This window comes from Ranitomeya imitator, chromosome 10 (assembly GCF_032444005.1).
Source record: "Ranitomeya imitator isolate aRanImi1 chromosome 10, aRanImi1.pri, whole genome shotgun sequence".
NCBI lineage: Eukaryota > Metazoa > Chordata > Amphibia > Anura > Dendrobatidae > Ranitomeya > Ranitomeya imitator.
The window spans coordinates 109,881,553-109,897,156 of NC_091291.1; the positions used below are offsets into that span (position 1 = coordinate 109,881,553).

The window sequence follows — 15,604 nt, forward strand, 5'->3', positions numbered from 1 at the left end:
GATAAGAGTTTGATCAGGGGGTCATCAGTTTTTCTTGTGCGTGAAGACAAAAAAGTTTCTCCACCTTCTCCTATGTGACAGTTCATGAAAATTGGACCACGCTCAGATGTCATCCCAGTGCAGTCCGATTTTTTCATGGACCCATAGACTTGCATTGGCGATTTTGATTATACCCTTTGATCGGTCCTCAGTCTTTCTGTGCTCCTTTGTGATTAAATAAAGCATATGGAACAGTTATGATGAAATCCTAGCGACCCTGTAGTCTGAATGCAGCATCCTGCCTCGTCTGAGAAACAATCTCTTCCCTGTGTATTACCCGTAGCTCCGCTTGTTCAAATTGACCATTCAACAGCTCCTACAAGGCTCAGGAAACAGCTTTATCTCTCCCCCATGCTTTACACTACAGTACAAGTTCTCCAAATTGGCTGCAAATGTTGGAAAAAAAATCAATACATGAAAAATGAATAATAACCAGACAACTGTTGCACTTAAAATAAAGGAAACAAACTTTAAAAAAAAGATATGTCTGGAGATCTACTCTGATGTACTTTGTAATTTATAAGCAAAGAGCTGAAAGAAAGAAATAATGTACAAAACAGAATACATTTTGGTGATACGATATACTGTAATTGGTGATCCAATAGAACATATATGCTACTGATAATGAAATGTTTGGGAAGTGATACATTGCCCATTTACTAGAAATGTTAAAGTCACAGGTTGCCTATGAGGATCCCGCCATTGAGTTTGCTTTGTATTCTTCTTGTCACTGGTTTATCACAAAGACCAACGACTTCATGTCTGTGTGATTGAGGCAGATGAGAAGGCTGCGGTGGAGTCAGGAGGGACGTCTCTGGTGGTATCAGATACGGCTGAGGACGTGGTTTGATAGATGACCACACTCTGAAATAAAAGACATTTTATTGTATAAAAGAAGTAGAATAGTGATTAGCGAATGTGCTCGGATAAGGTTTAATCTGATCATGCTCGTGTGCTAATCGAGTGTCCGAGTGTCTTCGGCGTGCTCATATAATATGTTCAACTCCCCGTGGCTGCATGTCTCGTGGCTGTTCGACAGCCACAACACATGTAGGGATTATCTAACAAACAAACAATCCCTGCATGTGTTTGGACTGTCGAACAGCCGCGAGACATGCAGCCACGGGGAGTTGAACATATTTTTGGAGCATGCCGCAGACACTCGGACACTCGATTAGCACACGAGCATGATTGGATAACACCTTATCCCAGCACGTTCGCTCACAGCTAAAGTGGAACAATTCTTAATATTTCACACAGAAAAGTCAGTTTTTAGTACTCAGAGTGCACAAGGGTGTAGAATTGTGACTGGTCTCTCACACTGATGCTCTCCCCCTTATCTGCCATAGCAGGGACAACCCAATCCATAGTTTCAATGAAGTGTTGTGCAAAATCTCCATTAGATAAAAAGTCAACTAGAACTCTCGTGCCACCTATTGCATGTAACAATCCTTAAAGTGGTTCTTAAGGCTTTGGTTTAAAGTCTGCAGTCACCCTATGTGACTGCAGACTTGTGCGTCTTCACAGTGTGCAAACTGTGCATTGTCAGGAAGCGCAGCATCACTCAATAGGGGAGAATTGAAGGAGGCCGGACATGTGGTTGGAATATGGATGGAAGTATATAAATCGCATATACAGTGGTCACATGACCATTGCCAACACCGGAGAATCCTGACAGTGCGCAGTGTGCACGCTGTATGGATTCACAAGTCTGCAGTCACTCTATGGGGTTTTGTTTTTGTTATTTACCATGTTCCATAAATTGTAAAACTGATAAACGTTCAAAAAGTTTGTAAGGAAAAATAAAAAGTCGCTGTTTTCCGAGACCCGTATATTTTTCTTTTTTTAATATTAATTAAATTTAATTAAAATTTAATTAATTTTAATTGTTTGTTTTTAAATGGGGCAGAAGTGGGGTGATTTGAACTTTTATATTTCTTTTCCTTTTTTTAAAAAAAAAATTTTATTTTTATTTTTTTTAAACTTATTACTTGCTTCAATAGTCCCATTAGGAGACTTGAAGCTGTGATCGTCTGATCACCTGTCTGATCACCTGTGCTACACATAGCAAAGCTGAAGCCCTACTATGTGTGGCATAACTCATGATCATGAGATTTACAATGACAATGCAGAAAGACGACCTTGGACATACAGTACCTATACGTCCAAGGTCGTAAAGGGGGTTAAAGACAATATTGACCCTTTAATAAGAATTGTCTTAGTATATGAATCCAGACTAGACATTCCATTTGCAAACACATGTTTCGGAGTGGTTGCCCTTCATCAGGGTCTTTCAGTGCCACTCCACTAGGTATGCGCACACATCTTTATATGTGCACGAGGCTTAACTTTGCATCCACTTAAAATTGGTGGAGGTTACGCCAAGCCATTTTGGTAAATGAAATAGACTAGAGTTTACCAAAAATATTTGCATGATCCGACCAAGGAAGTTCACACTGTCCTGGTCCAGGTACCATGGAGTACCAATGTGGACACCAGACCATGGTCCGGCAAATCTTTTTGCTCAGTTGTATAATAGACTATAAATTGACAACTCACTATTTCTTGAAAAGACGATCGGCAGACAGTTCTGCATCCAAACACACTTGTGGATATGGAAATGCAAAATATCACCACAAAAAAGATTAAATTAAATGATAAAAAACCATAATAAACATCCTGAAAGACAAAAAAAATAGTTTGGGTTAGAAATCTCATTTTGTGTAATCGACTGCAATGCAATCCCATGTCTTATTTATTTTTTTATTTTTTTAATGTTTTTTTTTTTGCAATTTAAGGAGAAAACAGACGAAAAAGCCAAAAATCCATATTGACATTGAAAGCTAATCCATCTGTCATGGGAATACAAACAGACAATGTACACTGTAGGCACGTATGCTGCGCAGAGGGATTTAGGATCCCAGCTCTAAATCACCAAATCAAATGTAGTAGATGGATTTTCATGGACAGAAGGACAAAAAAGGTACTGGATGAACATATCATGGGTACGGGATTTCATAAACGCTCTTGTGTTATGTGTAGGGGTCCAGTTCCCACATTTATCCTTAGAATGTATCTGTATATTATGAAACTGGGCAGTATAAGGGGAGTGCAGTGTAAGGGCACAGTATAAAGAATGGGGAATGTGAAGAGAAGGGGCAATGTGAAGAGAAGGGGCAATGTGAAGAGAAGGGGCAATGTGAAGAGAAGGGGCAATGCGAAGAGAAGGGGCAATGCGAAGAGAAGGGGCAATGCGAAGAGAAGGGGCAATGTAAAGAGAAGGGGCACTGTGAAGAGAAGGGGCAATGTGAAGAGAAGGGGCAATGTGAAGAGAAGGGGCACTGTGAAGAGAAGGAGCACTGTGAAGAGAAGGGGCAATGTGAAGAGAAGGGGCAATGTGAAGAGAAGGGGCAATGTGAAGAGAAGGGGCAATGTAAAGAGAAGGGGCACTGTGAAGAGAAGGGGCAATGTGAAGAGAAGGGGCACTGTGAAGAGAAGGGGCACTGTGAAGAGAAGAGGCAATGTGAAGAGAAGGGGCAATGTGAAGAGAAGGGGCAATGTAAAGAGAAGGGGCAATGTAAAGAGAAGGGGCAATGTAAAGAGAAGGGGCACTGTGAAGAGAAGGGGCAATGTAAAGAGAAGGGGCAATGTAAAGAAAAGGGGCACTGTGAAGAGAAGGGGCACTGTGAAAAGAAGGGGCAATGTGAAGAGAAGGGGCAATGTAAAGAGAAGGGGCAATGTAAAGAGAAGGGGCAATATAAAGAGAAGGGGCACTGTGAAGAGAAGGGGCAATGTAAAGAGAAGGGGCAATGTAAAGAGAAGGGGCACTATGAAGAGAAGGGGCAATGTAAAGAGAAGGGGCAATGTAAAGAGAAGGGGCAATGTAAAGAGAAGGGGCACTGTGAAGAGAAGGGGCAATGTAAAGAGAAGGGGCAATGTAAAGAGAAGGGGCACTGTGAAGAGAAGGGGCACTGTGAAGAGAAGGGGCAATGTGAAGAGAAGGGGCAATGTGAAGAGAAGGGACACTGTGAAGAAAAGGGGCAATGTGAAGAGAAGGCAAGGTGCAGAGAAGGGACACTGTGAAGAGAAGGGGCAATGTGAAGAGATGGGACACTGTGAAGAGACGGCACAGAATGGAAATTGCAGAGTGAGTGTAATGGCCGTTTCTGACCATACAGGGACACGGTCTGATCATACCACATCTCCTGGGCAGGGGAGGAAGCAAAAGAGAGTATACAGACAGGACAGCATGGGATCACAGCTGATTCTTTTTGTGAGGTAAAGCATTTCAATTCCTGTTTTTAAGCATTGTACATTTCCTATTCTTTTGCATGTTTGCCACATTTAAATGTTTCACATCACTGAACAGATTGAAATATTAAACAAAGATAACACAAGTAAAGGTGAAATGCAGATTTTAAACGAAGGGCTTTATTATTAAAGTTAAAACAAATCCAAACCTGCAGGACCCTGTATGAAAAAGTGATTGCCTCCCCCATTTAAATGTAAGTTAACTGTGATTTATCACATCTCTGGGAAGCTGAATTCAAATTCCCTAGTCACACCCAGGCCTGATTACTGCCACACCTGTTCTCAATCAAGAAATCACTTAAATTGGACCTGCCTGAAAAAGTGAAGTAGACCAAAAGATTCTAAAAAGCTAGACATCATGCCGTGATCCAAAGAAGTTCATGGCTATGGTAATGAAGCATTGTGCCTTTTTACAAGGTAAGGATTACAACATCAGTATCTGTAAGTGCATTAATTATAAGATTGAGCACTGTAGCATGCCAAATCTGTTAGGATGTAGCATGCTACAATGCTTAATCTTATAATTAACAGTGTGTATGGTCATTCCATAGACACCTATATGAGATTTTCGTACCTTGGTATGTGCACACGACATCTTCTTTGCTTTAATTATTGTATTGTTAATGTTCTTACTTATGACTGTTGTATTTGAAACTGTTAAACTGTAAAGCGCAGCGGAATATGTTGGCGCTATATAAATAAAGATTTTTTTATTTTTTCAGGCCGATATCACCTAAAAAGCGCTAAAAAAGCTACAAAGAATAAACATAATGCACAGCAATGCAAAAACAACTTGCTGTGCGTATGTTCCATCAAGAAAGAGCTCTTCAAGATTTTTAATTCCATAAGATGCTCAGAAACTCATTACACGATACTTCTAGCTGTGATGTTTTTCTAAACTCATACTTCCCCCTTAAATAGCATGGCTCATAACAACTGCAGTGAGAAAGACTGTTATAAGCACAATTGTAACCTAATAATATGAAGATGATTCTTACCATAGAAGAAAAGTTTCCTAGGCAATGGCTATCACTTTTATAATATGAACAATATGATACCCGCAGGATGTATGGGGTAAAATCTGATAACAAGCAAACCTCCATTATAGCCATTATCATTCCACAAAATGCAGCTAGGGAAGTGAAAATATTCATCACCAAGCTCGACTTTACCTGAAACACAAAGTAACATTAATTATTTAAAGGGTTGTGTTGTTAAAGGGTTATCCCAACTGGGTGAGTTATAACTCATTGCTCCCCGAGGGGCGATCCATCTATTGTCTATGTGACTGCTGGAAATAACTGTGGGTTGTACTTGGCTTCGGCAGTCCTATAGGCAATGAATATCCATTCTAAAGGGCATTTCATTCCTTCTATGGCAACTGATTGGAACCCGCTCAGATTTGTGCGGAGTGCCAATGACCATCATAATTGGCGGCCGTGATGTTGGTGACGTCACATCTGTGATGCATTAGTTTCGAGAAGCCTACTAAAAACTTTTTGCTAAACTTTTCTCTTACTTTTCCAACCGTTGGTTTCACTGAAGCCGCCACCGACAGAGATCCGGAAATGACAAACTAGAAAAATGAACATGACATAAACGTAACCTTTATTTTACAGATCAAGTAAATAGAATTCATAAACAGAATGCGCTATGTGGATCCTTCATCCCGCGTCACCCGCAGCCCTGTTTTCCTAAATCCTTTGTCAGAAGGGAGAAATAGTTATCTGATGTATGAGATGGATGTACTGAGACAATGATCAGAAGGTTATGGGAGTGCTCTTTAGGGTGCAGTCATAAATCGGACCGATATCGGAACACCATGCTCGGACTGGCCAGTGACTCTCCAGATCCAAGCGTAACAGCTGCATAGAGCTATGTCAAGATGTCACATTCGGGTCAGGAGGGCCACCGGCCGGTCCGAGCATTGTGTTCCGATAGTGATCTCATTTATAAGGCAGTTTGACTGCGCTCTTACAGGGTTCACTTATTACCCTACTCTCAACCATGGGCTTTTCTCGTGTTAGCTGATTTGTTTTTTGTTTTTTTTTAAACTGTGTTTCACTTTTGTGATATTGATGTCCATTAATAGGATAGATCATCAATATCAGATTAATAGGGGTCCTGCACTTCAACGATCAGCAGTTCTTTGCTGCGGCCTGACGCAAGCTGTTGTGGGCCCGAACCACACATCTCAGTCAATTGTTTAGTGGCCACTGCAGATCAGCTCCTATGAATTTTACTTATTTTTTTAAATTTGTTTTTATTTTTATTAGTCTTCTTGGGAGATTTGAACCTGCTTGCACAACTCACTGCAGGATGTCTATGTTGTAGTGAGCTGCAATAAATCCTTCTCAGGGGTACTAACGTGGCCTTCTGTAGACCTTCTGACTGCAATGAAAAAGCCATTGGCACTTTGCAATCACATCGTGACATAAGTGACCTCTGACGCGCCGCCGTATCCAAGCACTTAAATGACGGCACAACTGGGAACTAAGGTGTTAAGGTGTGCCGTACATTTCATGCGTACATCTGCCATACATACTGTTATGATCTGGTGGCCTTGGAGCAGCATGAGACGTACTCTGGAGAAGGTGGCACCTGTACTGACCGCAAACCCTGAACTTAGCAGCGCAACTAGAAGTAGCTGTGGGGGGTACCTAACGCTCCCTAGACCCCTCGACACAGCCTAAGAATTAACTACCCCTAAAGACAGAAACAGGAAACCTATCTTGCCTCAGAGAAAATCCCCAAAGGATAGACAGCCCCCCACAAATATTGACTGTGAGAGGAGAGGAAAATAACATATGCAGACATGAAATCAGGATTTAGCATAGGAGGCCATACTAGCTAAAAAGAAAGGATAGAACAGTACTATGCGGTCAGTATTAAAACACTAGAAAATATCCACCACAGAAAATACAAATCACCACATCTGACTAAAGACATGGAGGGTATATCTGCATCTCCAGAGACACAGCTAGGCTGCAAAAAATCCTTCACAGACAAAGCTGGACAAGACGAAACATGGTAATGCACAGAACTATAAGGTCCACAGCAGGTGGACAGCAAAAACAAAGCCAGGAATTATCTTTGAAGAAAAGCACAGCGAACAGGAGAGACCAGAAGGGATGTGAATCCTCCAAAAACAGTGGACAACTGGCACTAACTAAAGGATCAAGCAGGACTAAATAGCTGAGTCCAAATTGAACACACCTGATAAATGCTGCGATCCACAGACAGCAGCACTACCACTCATAACCACCGGAGGGAGCCCAAGAGCAGAATTCACAACAACATACATGGTGGATGCCCCCTCAGGGTTCAAAATCCTAATATCAAGGGGCACCAATAGCTGAAGCAGAGAGAGCTACAGACATAATTTATTACTCCCGATGACCAAGCACATTTCTGCTACTATCAGATGCTCATTAAGCTGCAGGCGATCCTCCATAGTCCACCATTGTAGGGCTCATTTACGTCCACCTGTGTGTTGATTATCTGGTAGAGATCCCCTCTCTGTGCACTGACTCCCTCTAATGAGCTTGTGGTGGGCTTGTTAAAATACACAGCAGCCGATCAGAAGAGACAACATTTCATTGGGAAGGGAGAGAAACGCAACCAGAGCCAAAGCTAAGACAAGAGCTGTGTCTCAGACCACCATAGACTTCCTGTAGACACGGGATTTATGTCGTAGTCACGGATCTCTCGTGTCTAAGCTAAAAAGCAGCAAAAGCCAAAAGACATAAATAGCAGGTAAATATTATAACTGGACATCTGCTTTAACAGCGCATATCTTACCAATATTCCAGACCATATGGGGGCACCACTATAGACTAGAAATCCAACATAATTAAAAGTATTGGTAATGGCTATGGTCATAACAATGTCAAAGGATATAAGGACGATTCCAGCAAATAACTGTGTTGTCTGAAAAATAAGAGAAATATCACGTTAATAGTATAAGAATAGGAGACACTTAAGTGAAGGGTTGTTTCAGATGTCCGGGATAATCGGTCCGATGTCGGATCATAATGCACGGGCTGGCCACACGTCTCCTGACCCGAGCTTGATGGCTTCATATATTACTGGGACGCGGTCACACTTGGGTCAGGACATGTACGACCAGCCTGTCCATTACGATCCAACATCTGACCGAATTATCACAGACATCTGAAACAGCCCTAAATGAGTACATCCCAACCGATTTGTCAGCAAACCTTTAGTTTCCTTTCAGGATAAGTATTTTATCTGGGATACCTTACTACATAATAGTCCCACAAATTTGGGTCAATGGTTGCAAACAAGATTTGTTAACATGCGCATCCAAAAAAGATAGTTTTCCTGACAAGTTCATATAAGACCATGTTGTAACGAGTCACGCCAATGAAAAGTCTTAGGAGTAAAGCTAAAGTTTAGACTACAAAATTCTAATTATATAATCCCACAAATAAAAACTGGAGAAATAAAGATCCAATGAATAAAAAAAAATGGCAAATTTTATTGTAAAGGCTACTAAAAGTACAAAATAATTTAAACTAGAATAAATTAGTGTGCGCCTGCGCACCTCCACCGGCGGCACACATCTCAGAATAGGGAGCTTTCCTGGAGCTACAAAGCAGCACAGTTCTAGGGGAGTACCCTCCGACTTTCTGTGATGTGCTGGTGACGGCGCCTATGCAATGATGTCATCGCGTACATATTTATTGGGTGGGAAAAGTTATATTTATATAAAGTTTATATTTAGTGGGGGCACAGTGGTGGATTACAATTTATATTTGGAATGGTGAGTTGCATAATAACTAATTATATATTAATGGAGGGTGCACCTCTGCATTCAGCTTTGTAGTGTAGAAGTTAGGAGAAAAGTGGGGAATGTGCTCTGGAAGCGGGGCTCTAGATAACTATGTGATATTTTATGCAGAAATGAGTCCTGGCTGGACGAAGTGATGGCAGTCTGCACTGGATGAAGAAGAAAAGTGAAGATGAAGGATTTCAGCTAGAGACATCACTGGTGAGTCAGTGTATTACTTGCCCACTGACACTATACACTGTCTACTATGCAAAGAGCTCCCGTGTATAATGACACTGCTGATCCCTATATTACCTGTACACTATATACAGAGCTCCTGTGTATAATGTCACTTGTTGGTCACTATTACCTGTACACTGACACCATATACAGAGATCATGTTTATAATGTCACTGATGATCCCTGTATTACCTGTACACTGACACTATATACAGAACTCCTATGTATAATGTCACTGGTAATCACTGTGTTACCTGTTAATTGAGAGTCTGCACTGGATGAAGAAGAAAAGTGAAGATGAAGGACTTCAGCTAGAGATGTCACCGGTGAGTCAGTGTATTAGGCCGGGGTCACACTTGCATCTGCAATGCGAGAAACTTGAGTCTCTCACATCAATTCCCGGCACTGCCGCCGTCACTCAGGAGTGGCGTGTTCAGCTGCATAGAAATACATGCAGCCACACACTCTGGTCCCGAGTGACGGCAGCAGTGCCGGGTATTGAGGCGCGTTTCTCACATTGCAGTTGCAAGTGTGAACCCGGCCTTACTTGTCCACTGACACTATACAGTGTCTACTACACACAGAGCTGAGCTCCTGTGTATAATGACACTGCTGATCCCTGTATTACCTGTACACTATATACAGAGCTCCTGTGTATAATGTCACTTGTTGGTCACTATTACCTGTACAGTGACACCATATTCAGAGCTCCTGTGTTAGGGTTGGCGGAACGTATGAATATATATATATATATATATATATATATATATATATATATATAGTTGGTGCGTTCGCAACCCGGGGTCCACCGTGCAGGAGAGAAACCTGCTGCTTGTAATAGGCGGTACTATATGGTGGTATTAGCTGTTACTTCACAGATTCGCTAGAATAACAAGATGCTGTGCCCTGTTAACCTCAGAGAGGAACACAGCTACCAAACAGAGCAAAACTGTGGTCATGCAGTCAGAATAGGAGACAAACAACTCCTCACCGGAGGTGCCGGTATTCTAGGGGCTTATTTCAGCCAAGGCCCTGAATCCAAACATAAAAACTCCTCACCGGAGGTGCCAGTATTCTAGGGGCTTATTTCAGCCAAACCCTGACCACATACAAGCATGACCACACTGGCACTGAGCTCTTTAACATTGGTTTGATACTAGCGCATGGCCGTGCGGCCATGCGGACCTTTTATGGCTTTAGCACTCAAGGACCTTCCTAGTGGTCCAACAGGAACCGCTTCAGGACCTGCACATGTGACCCCCAACCTCCAATGGGAAGTCGTCCCATGGGCATGGTCAGTATGGGAAAAGCGGGACTTAGTCCCAGAAAGACCTGCTCGCTGCTGAACATTGCTGGCTACAATGACAGAGCCTGGAAGGGCAATAGTAACCAGTCGTCCAGTATCAGCCTGAGCCAGACACTTGGACCAACGTGTCCGCTGAGCAGGCTCCACTGCGGCTGGAGGAGAATGGGAGACCGCAGCAGACATGGTTCGAGATTCCCCCTGTGCAGCGGTGGGAACTCAATACCTAACATTGCCCCCCCTCGGACCTCGCTACGCTCGAAGACAGCAATATGCTGTGGAGCCCGAATGGGCTCAGCAGGCTCCCAGGACCTATCCTCTGGGCCATAACCCTTCCAGTCCACCAAATAAATTTTTTTGCCACTTACCACCTTGCACCCCAAAATAGCGTTCATCTCGTAATCGTCCGTAGACAAAACCGATGTCCTGGCAGATGACTCGGAAAATCGGGATATGTATAGGGGCTTTAAGAGGGACACATGAAAGTTGTCGGTGATACCTAGGCTTGGAGGAAGGGCCAGACAGTAGACCACAGGGTTAACCTGTTCGAGGACCTTGAAGGGACCCAAGTAGCAAGGTGCAAACTTAGTGGACTCAACTCGCAGCCTGATGTTACGGGCAGAGAGCCACAAAAAGTCGCCAGGAGCAAAGGTTGGAGCAGGACGCTGATGTGCATGCTCTGTATGGGAAAAGCGGGACTTAGTCCCAGAAAGACCTGCTCGCTGCTGAACATTGCTGGCTACAATGACAGAGCCTGGAAGGGCAGCAGTAACCAGTCGTCCAGTATCAGCCTGAGCCAGATGCTGTGACCGACGTGTCCGCTGAGCAGGCTCCACTGCGGCTGGAGGAGAATGGGAGACCGCAGCAGACATGGTTTAAGATTCCCCCTGTGCAGCGGTGGGAACTCGACACCTAACATCCTGTATATAATGTCACCGGTGATCCCTGTATTACATGTACAGTGACACTATGTACAAAACCCTTGTGAATAACGTCACTAGTGAGTCACTGTATGACCTGTACACTATATACTGAGCACCTGTGTATAATGTCACTGGTGATCCCTGTATTACCTGTACACTGACACTATATATATAGAACTCTTATGTATAATGTCACTGGTAATCACTGTGTTACCTGTACACTGACATTATATACAGAGCTCCTGTGCATAATGTCACTGATCACTGTATTACCTGTAGACTGTACACTATATACAGAGCTCCTGTGTATAATGTCACTAGTGATCCCTGTATTACCTGTACACTGACACTATATACAGAGCTCCCGTGTAGAATGTCACTGGTGATCCTTGTAGTATTGGGTCACTTTGTGGTGGTAACATATGGTCTGATGATCGTGTGCCGGTATTTGTTCCTTGCATGAGGTCACTATAGGGTGGTAATATGTGGTATGGTCATGGTGTAGTGTTTTTTGTCCCTTATATATGGTATTATTTGGTCACTATGTAATGGTAATATGTGGTCTAGTCATGGTGTGATGGTATTTGTCCCTTGTATGTGGTATTATTGGTCATTTAAAAAAAAAAATATATATATATGTAACACATTCCCTTAAAGAAAACTAAAATAAACCTAAAAATAGTAATGTATATTTTAAGAAATGTTTAATAGGTTAGAGTAGAGTAGGGCTCAGCCAAAAAGTCTACCTTGTCGTGGTGGCAGACTTAAAAAATCGTTTGGCTAAAACAAAGGTTGATGGCCATGTGTGTGATATGGTGTTCAATGGGAACTATTAAAGTGTGACTGGTGAGGACATGATGCTTTTCAGAGATTGGGTGCTGGGACTGTCGAAGGTTTGAGGGGTGGATGCCCCAAATGATCTGAGGAGCACATTGCTTAGTTGATATAGAAAGACATAAATTTAATAATAAGTTTCCATTCAAAACACATTAAAAAACTGTATTGCCTACAGCCAAGCAAACAGATACAACAGGATATGTTCCAACCCAATGGACAGAGACAAACACCTTGGTGGTCTCAAAAAAAACTATTTTGAACCAGTGTTACATCCAAGAACAATTAAAAACCAGATTGCAAGTTCCACCAGAATATCAAGAAATCATTTTCCACATTGCAAAGCTAAACAGGAAAGCAACTGGGTGCCTCTAGTAGTCACCTACAATCCAAATCTGGAGGTGCTAAGGGGAGCTATACGGAAACTACCAACCTTCATTACCAAAAGATGCCCGACTACAATCCATATTTCCAGACCCCCCACTTCTGTGTTTTAGGCAGCCCCCAAATCTAAGAAGCATCATTGTCAGGAGCTCCCTGTCCTCTCCAACAGCTGCAGGAACCTTTCCCTGCAACCAGAAAAAATGTAAAACCTGTCCATTTATAATGACCACAGACAAGGTAAAGATCCCCAACTCACATCAAGACTACAAGATCCCAGGTGCTTTCAGCCACATCACATCTAATGTGGTGTACCTAATTATATAAGCTTAAAACAAGAATGAATTCTCATCACCTAACAGTAAAAGAAAAAAGAATGGATCTACCTGTGGCCAAACATTTTTGCATGCCTGATCACAGCATCATGGACATGAAATTACTTGTATTAAAAGGTAGCTTCAAATCTCAGAGAGACAGAAAAATTTGTGAGTGTAAACTTATGATAACCTTTCGCATACTCAGTGCAGGAATGAATGTGCTCCTCAGACCTTGTGGGGGCATCACAATACAGAACCAGACCCCAATCACAGGACAATAAAACTTTCACACTCCTCATCTATGAACTGTTCCAATATTTATGGCCACAACTGTTTTCTCCTTGTCCCATATTGATAGTTCTGCTTCACGTCACCTGTCTTATCTATTGCATTATTACTGTGTCCTGTTGTGTATAAATATGTGACTCCTCAGATTTTGTATTAGTCTATGCCCGATGAAGAGACCTGAGTAGTCTCGAAAGCTTGCAATTTGTTACCATCTTTTCAGTTAGCCATTAAAAAGGTATCAACCACTGAGGACTCTAAAATTGTAACATTTTCTATTCACTGGCTAACACGGTACAAAGATATATACAGTATTTTTCCAGTATGTAAATATATACATTTTCTCAATGTCTTTTCAACACTCAGCTTCAGAAGGGAAAATGAACTCTTTTGGGTTAGATTGGTTCATTATTGTCGTTTTATACCCCTTCCCTTCATTCAATATCCTTTCCCGACACTTGGTTACACTTGATGGATATGTGTATTTTCCCCCCAACCTTACTGCAAAATATTCTCCTACAGGTGAACTAGATATCCCCTGAGCAGCTCATCTCTACTGACTTATATGACATAGACGTACCCCCAGAACTTCGGGTTCTCCACGATAAAACGCAAGAACTGTTTTGGGCATGTTGGTGGAAGCATCGCAGGACTCTCCTTCTTCAGGTCCATTTCCTGGATCATATTGTGGTCTCACTTGGGAGATAACCACGACTCCTCCCGCATCTGGTACCACTGTAGACATGACTATTAAAAAGACAACAACAAACAACAGATAAATTACAGTGAATGTATTAACAGTCACATACATGTAAATATTTCTAATATTTTGCTTAGAAAGTTTTTTGTTGAGCTTTTCTAACTTAAGGAGTAAAATGATCAACTTCAAAAAAAACATAGCAAAGGTGCAAAATAACTGATGTAAGAAATATGAACCAGAGATGGAAAGAATGCAATTTTTTATTGTATTTTTTTGTATACAGGCATTTTGATAGCTTAGCTTTGATAAAACTTTTTTTTTATAAAACTCATACTAAAAGTCATTTGCAGATTACATGTGCTTCTAGTGCTTATCCATGCAAACGTTTGTTTTTCATGAACAGATGATTTCCATTAGCTTATTCAGATCTATGGGGAAAATATGCAAATAAAACTGTAACAGAAACTGACACATTGCAGATTTAAAAAATGCATTAACAGGTAAAATTAAAGTAAGTGTGGACTGGGTCAAGTTATTTGACCAAATCAGTTTAGGAAAACCTGTATCGGGCTTTTATTTTTGGAGAGATCTGTAGGATGGCAATGGGACTAATCTCTCCCTCCACTCTGGGTCCGACAGGTGGCCCATGACCACGGTTCTCATTTAAACCTGCAGTTAATGTTTCGGTGGGTCAGCTAGTGTTTGCGATTTCACATCTGAAGGTGCTCTGGATGTATGCCTGGCAGTGTGGCGTTAACACAGACCAGAGCATCGTGGGCAGACACGTTGGTACCTGAGAACCTTACTGAGGTTGCAAGTGCCAGCAACACTGGACTTTATTCACGTGTTCCCGGCTGCGATCCGGAGGTGAGCAATTTCCATGTGTGCAGTGTTTGGACAATAAAGACCATGTTATTCATGTCTTTATCTCGCTAAATTCGCGGGGGGAAACGCTGCTGCCTTACATTATCTATATCTATCTGCACAAAAATCTGTCATTTCTATTCCGGTACGTGTTATATGGACGGCATACAAGATGGTACACACAGCACACGGATGTAGCAAGGATGGTACACATGGACGGCCAACAGAAGACCCACACATAGTAAAAACGGATCTTCTTGAGTGTACGTTGTTTTTAAGGGGACGTGTGAAGTGGGCCTTGGTTTTACGTTTTTCTCTATTTCCAAGATCCCTTTTTGCTGTCAGTGGATGATAACATCCCCGTGTACAGACCATATAGAGCTGAGCCGTGGTTACAATGTGTCAGTTTAGTGATCTGATCACACAAGGAGCATTGATTCTCTCCTCTCCTGACAGTAAAGTATCACACTATGTATCAGTCTGAGGTTCAGACGCTGTAGATCATTAGTAACCGAGTTGAGATCAGACTTACCCTGAGATTTCCTTCCCGTTAGTTCAGAACAGAAAGTATGGAAGAGCTTTCTACAGAAATGGCTCAGCAATCACGTGACTCCC

General features: G+C 42.1%; 1 protein-coding gene across 1 annotated transcript; it reads right to left on the reverse strand.

Moving 5' to 3' along the window:
- Positions 1–538: 538 nt before the first annotated feature.
- Positions 539–15,604, reverse strand: LOC138651958 (membrane-spanning 4-domains subfamily A member 4A-like). Its single transcript, XM_069742612.1, has 7 exons — positions 15,522–15,604; positions 14,006–14,172; positions 8,152–8,280; positions 5,870–5,926; positions 5,349–5,522; positions 2,599–2,718; positions 539–903 (listed from the first exon to the last, which is right to left on the reverse strand). The coding sequence occupies exons 2-7, from the start codon at positions 14,168–14,170 to the stop codon at positions 796–798; spliced, it is 753 nt and encodes a 250-aa protein (XP_069598713.1). The 5' UTR covers positions 14,171–14,172; positions 15,522–15,604; the 3' UTR covers positions 539–795.

Bases quoted from the DNA above. Each gene is read 5' to 3' on its own strand.
- LOC138651958 (XM_069742612.1), bottom strand. From the start codon at position 14,170: ATGTCTACAGTGGTACCAGATGCGGGAGGAGTCGTGGTTATCTCCCAA. The intron at 5,927-8,151 runs GTAAGATATGCG...TCATTTTTCTAG, and splicing joins CCATATGGTCTGGAATATTG to TTTGTCATTTCCGGATCTCT. The intron at 5,523-5,869 runs GTAAGAGAAAAG...TTTGTGTTTCAG, and splicing joins TGAAACCAACGGTTGGAAAA to GTAAAGTCGAGCTTGGTGAT.